The sequence below is a fragment of the Urtica dioica genome, chromosome 1 (assembly GCF_054948205.1).
Source record: "Urtica dioica subsp. dioica isolate 48M chromosome 1, U.dioica_male_clone48M_v1_H2, whole genome shotgun sequence".
NCBI lineage: Eukaryota > Viridiplantae > Streptophyta > Magnoliopsida > Rosales > Urticaceae > Urtica > Urtica dioica.
This window is the reverse complement of record NC_142756.1, coordinates 46,328,000-46,333,753: the sequence shown is the minus strand read 5'-3', so window position 1 is coordinate 46,333,753 and position 5,754 is coordinate 46,328,000. Positions and strand designations below refer to the sequence as shown.

Sequence of the window (5,754 nt, the reverse complement as noted above, 5' to 3'; positions counted from 1 at the left end):
TAGATAGGCAATTACAAGCAAGAGTCTTCATGAGACTTTATTACATCAAATGTACAAAATAAAGACTACAACTCTTCTTGTGGGCACCATTGACAACAATTACTTCACCAAGTGGGTAGAAGCCGAGCCGCTCGCCAAAATAAACGAAGCAAATATGCAGGCACGACATCCCGATCTCGAATGTGACCGACAATGGCACATAAATCGACAACACACGAGTAAGAGATATTTGCGATCAACTAAAGATCCGTAACACATTCTTCTCGCCAAGTCATCCGTATGCCAACGGCCAGGTCGAAGCAGTCAACGAGACTATTAGGAGCAATCTTAAAAAAAAACCTCAAAGACAAAAAAGGCTCTTGGGCCGATAAGCTACCATTCATCCTGTGGGCTTATCGGACAACCGCACAGAATGCCACTGGGGAGACTCCATTCTCCCTCGTGTACGGGATCGAAGCCATAGTGCCAGTCGAAACTGAGATCACCACGTTTCGAGTAGAGACGTTCAACGAAGAAAACAACGACGAGGCCATGCGCCTAGAGTTAGACCTAATCGACGAAAAGAGGTCAGAGGCGCTTAACCGCCTCGCTGCTCAAAAGCCCAAAGTCGAAAAATACTACAACTCTAAGATCAAAAGGCGAGCCTTTGCCGTTGGAAGCCTGGTTATCAAGCCAGTGTTTCAAAATACCCAACTGTAAGGCGTCAGCGTCCTCGGCCCAAACTTGGAAGGACCCTACAGAGTCCGCAAAGTCATACATGACCGGACCTACTACATCGAACACACGGACGGGACCCCGATCCGTCACTCATGAAATGTGGAACACTTGTGACAGTACTACCAATAGCTAGCACTTCCCCCATTTTATTGCTTTAATTTCCCATATTCAATAAGGCATGCGAGCCAATGTTTTAGGATTTTTTATTTTTGAATCATAATAAAGTTCGAAAGTTTTTTTTCAAAATCGCTTTATAAAAGTTTTCTGGTTATCAAAAGTAAAACTTGTGACATAAAAAACTTGGGGGGGCTAGCAACAGTAAGGAAATACTCAAGAAAACACGCTCCACCAAAAAAAAATTAAGTCTCAACCCGAACGCAAACGGGAACAAGGACACTAAGATGCCTACATGGCGCACCTATGACGCCTACATGGCGCACCTAAGACGCCTACATGGCACAACCAAGTCGTCCCTTGCGACGCACTTAAGACGCGTACATAGCGCACCCAAGACGCCTACATGGCACACGTAAGACGCCTACATGGCGCAACCAAGTTGTCCCTCGTGACGCACCTAAGACGTCTACATGGCGCAGCTACGATGCCTACATGGCGCAACCAAGTCGTCACTCGCGACGCACCTAAGACACCTACATGGCGCACCTAAGATGCCTACATGGCACACTTAAGTCGCCTACGTGGCGCACCTAAGACGCCTACATGGCGCACGTAAGATGTCTACATGGCGTAACCATGTCGTCCCTCGCGACGCACCAAAGACGCCTACATGGCGCACCTAAGACGCCTACATGGCGCAACCAAGTCGTCCCTCGCGACGCACCTAAGACGCCTACATGGCACGCCTAAGACGCCTACATGGCGCAACCAGGTCGTCCCTTGCAACGCACTTAAGACGCCTACATCTCACACGTAAGACACCTACATGGCGCAACCAAGTCGTCCGTCGCGACACACCGAAGACGCCTACATGGGGCACTTAAGATGCCTACATGACGCAACCAGGTCGTCCCTCGCGATGCAAGTAAGACACCTACATGGTGCACATAAGATGCCTACATGGCGCAACCACGTCGTCCCCCGTGACGCACTTAAGACGCCTCATGGTGCACGCAAGATGCCTACATGGCACAACCAAGTCGTCCCTCGTAACGCAATTGAGACGCCTACATGGCGCACTTAAGCCGCTTGTATGGCGCGACAAAGACCCCTACACGGCACGCTAAAAATGCCTATAGGGACGCAAACCATACAACGGTTAGCGTATCTATGGCCAAATCCTGCTAAGGTAGAAGACTTGTCAAAACCACTTGTGAAAGACGCGTGTCTATTGAAACATGCCATAGCGAATCAGGGTAAGAACGCAAGACCAAAATGAGCAAACGTGTCGATGAAAGAAAATCATGTTCCATAAAAAGAGGGCAACTGCCCCAAAAATCCTAGAAAGCAAGTGCTAAAACAGGGGCGCTGAAAGGGAACTCCTAAAGAAAGCAATGCGCTAAACACTTGCGCGAAAAAGAAAAAAAATTACCACTCAGCAATTTCTTCACTACGAGGCTCAACCCCGTCGAGCGGTCGGAACAGAGAGTTGAAGAAGTGGAAGGTGATCCCTCGAGAAACATTCTCGGTAGTGGTAGCTTCCCGACACTCCACCGCCGCGGCATGCCTCCCCTCCTCGATCCCGACATCGAAGTCGTCTTGCAGGTCAGACGCAAGCTGTTCCGTCGCTGCCTTTTCCGTGGTGAGCCGAGCTACTTCCTCCGCCAAAGAATCACGCTCGCGCTCCGCCCGGACATGGGCGGCCTCGCTCGATGAGAGCTGACTCTAAAGAATGCCCGCTTCTTATGTACGCGTTTCCAACTGGCGTCGAAGTTCCCACACCTTGCTCCGAAAAACTTCCATCGAGCGAGTCGCCACTTCAAGAGCTTGACGCTCCGTCGTTAACTCTACAACCATCTTCACCACTGCTGACTGAACATGGTCACATTTGCCTTGGGTGACTTCTTGTTCCACGTGAGCCTCCTGAAGCTGCTCGCGGAGACTCGCAAACTCTGCCTTTGAGTGAGAACCTCGCTCGGCACGGGCTAGCTGAGACTTCACTTGAGCAAGCTCATCGTGGGCAAACCTAACAACACATGAAGAGACAAATATAGATTTGCATGAACAAACTCTTCATGGTTTGCTCAAAACTACATATTCACAATCTAAGGATCAGAGGACTATTGATCTCAGTACGATTGTTAGGATAATCTATAATGTCTGGTTATGGGGAATAGAGAGTTGAAGAATCTATAGTTCTTCTAGGTATCTTCTGAAGGTACTGAATTGACCAGTGCATTTCTAGAGACAAGATAAGAACAAACCATTTAACCTCTTATGTCTCGAGGTCACTACGTATGAATTCCATCATGTACCTCAATCCTAAAATGAGACATACCATTTCATAGCTTACATATTCTCATTTGAGAAAGTCAGGGTTCGGATTCACTATGTGATTCTGAACAGGACCTATTGGTGAAGTACTAAGTTATGAAGATGTCATGAGTAACTTTGTGAAGATGTCATAGATATGAAATTCTGGTACAAGATTGCTGAAATGCAATGTATATCACATCATGCTTTGTTCCTTGGAATGTGAATAAATGAACTATCCAGTGTCCAAATTAAGTCATGACTCTTTTGGATGAATCAATGTGACTTGTTAGCTCCTCGTCAATACATTGTTTCTAACTTATTCACAAGCGACAAAGGAGTTGAGGAAATAACAGCTAGAAAGCTAAAATGGTAATTTTGTAAATCCCGACTAGCTGATGATATTCATGAAGGGTAAACATAGATAATATTCAGTGGATCTACTCATCACAATTAAGTTGAATTCTTGAGTAGAAAATAAATTCATTTGAACCGAGAGATTTTCAGTGTCAACTCTTTAGTGGAGTCAGTTCTCATTAAGCTAAACTTGGAAAAGGTTTGTGAACTTTTGAGTCCAAGTATTTTAGCTCGAACTTTGTTTATTTGGATCCATGAGGCCACTATCACAAATCATATCGAGAAGGAATAGTTAAACTAGAAGCTAAGTCAAAACAAGAACGAGACAAGTTTTACAAAAATTGTCTAAAGGGTATTTTTGTCTTTTTGGACATAGGACGGAATGAATGTCAAAAATATTTTTGACATTGTCATATGATGACTTAAACCACTCGGCCAAATTGAATAATTTGGGCCTTGAGGATTAATTTCGTTTCATACAATTTTACTTGAAAATTCTTAATGGGCTTTTCTTATGTTGTCATGAACAAATGAAGAAAAATCTAGAAGCTCCTTCTAGAAGCCTTGCACGTCCAACCCAAGGAAAAGAGAGAGTAAATTCTGTGCATACCATAGTGTGAAAGAGATTATTTTTTGCCTTGAAGTATAAAGATACTTGCCAAAAGAAAACGGGGAAACAAATATTCCTCTAGATGGAATGGGGCACATGGCCAAAGAAGAGGAAACAAATTAGGAAACAAATCCCTTAAGGGAATGAGACATGTTGGGCGCATATGGGAGAAAATGGGCAATAAGGGATTGCTCATGAATGCTTGGAAAAAAGTGGAAACTTCTCTTTCTAAGGCCAACCCTTCTCCTATAAATAGGGCCCTCATTCTCATTGTTTTCTCATTCCACATAAGTAAGAGATTGAGAGACTCTCTCTCTCTCTAGAACTTGTGGCCGGCCATCTTCTCTCTCTCTAGGTTTCCTTCATTTTTGTTTTGGCACCTAGGTCCACATTTGATCTTGTGTTTTAGCTCTTCGACTCTTAGACTTGTTCTTGAATCGTCGTGTTTAAAAGTGCCCACACACTAATTCCTTTCTTTCTCAAGTGATTCTTGTTATAGAAACTTTCGTGGTGGCTCGAGTTCCCGAGGAAAGAAGAAAGACGAGCTGAGTGGGGAGGTGAACGTTTCAACCTTCCAAAGGCTACTCAATGTTCAAGTTTCACAATGGTTAGTAAATCAATAATGCTCTTTAATAGTTTTAATTTATGTGTACTTGCTCTTTGTCTAGGTTAGTAGAAGTGTTTTACTTGTTTTAAAAAAAAAATTTAATTTTCGCTGCTTGCTCGAAGTGTTCAATCTTTTCTTAAACCTAGATGAATTCCAACAAATGGTATCGGAGCTATGGTCAAAGATATGCATGTACATGTAATTAAAACTATGAGCTTGAAAATCGTTTTCGAAAGTTTACTAATTTTGTGACAAGCTAGAATTGTTTTCTTAGATTTTTTTTAATTTATTGCTCTTGCCTTTAAATTAAAAATCATGTCGATTTTCTATGACTTTGGGATGTTATTAAAACACATTAGAATCAGGTCTATAATTTTTATTTTTTTATAATGAAAAACGTGTTTATAATGTTTGAAAAAATTTCGAGTAATTTTGTGACTAGTTATATTGTCTTGCTAGTTTCGTTTGTTTACTCGTTTCGTTTTATGTTTGTTGTTATTTTATTTTATACCATGTTATTACCATGTTAATAAAACACATATAAAAGCTTTAATAACTTCCTAAAACGTTCTGTTACACTCGATTCTTTTTCGCACTCAAAGTCCGAACTTTAATTATTTCCAGTTTTGTTCGAGCTCGAGAAAACCCGCAGTAAAAGTGACATAACTCTCAGCTCAAATTAAATTTCTCTTTGTTCTCTTTCCAATGAAATTTGTTTTAGGTCAAAAGGACATCGCAGCCGCCAGTTATGACGATTTTACTCCGAGGTGCGCGGCTGTTCCAAACGTCTAGGCTTTTAGAATTATTGAATTCCGAGAAAAATTTCCTTGAGAAAAATTATTTTTTATAAGATAATAAACATATTGTGAATGATTAAAATTTTTTGATTTTTTAAAGTTTAATTAAAATTGAATTTTTACAAAACGTGTTTGACTTTTGAAAAACCGTTTTCACTTTCAAACTTGAAAATATTTTGTCATCCAAATCAAATAGGTTTTCAAAATGTTTTCAAAACTATATCTATATCACATAT

General features: G+C 41.8%; 1 protein-coding gene across 1 annotated transcript; it reads left to right on the top strand.

Moving 5' to 3' along the window:
* Positions 1-279: 279 nt before the first annotated feature.
* Positions 280-699, top strand: LOC149407971 (uncharacterized). Its single transcript, XM_089622870.1, has one exon. It carries the CDS (start codon positions 280-282, stop codon positions 697-699), a length of 420 nt encoding a protein of 139 aa, XP_089478996.1.
* The last annotated feature ends 5,055 nt before the right edge of the window (positions 700-5,754 follow it).

Coding starts and splice junctions, on each gene's coding strand:
- LOC149407971 (XM_089622870.1), top strand. CDS start 280: ATGCCAACGGCCAGGTCGAAGCAGTCAACGAGACTATTAGGAGCAATC.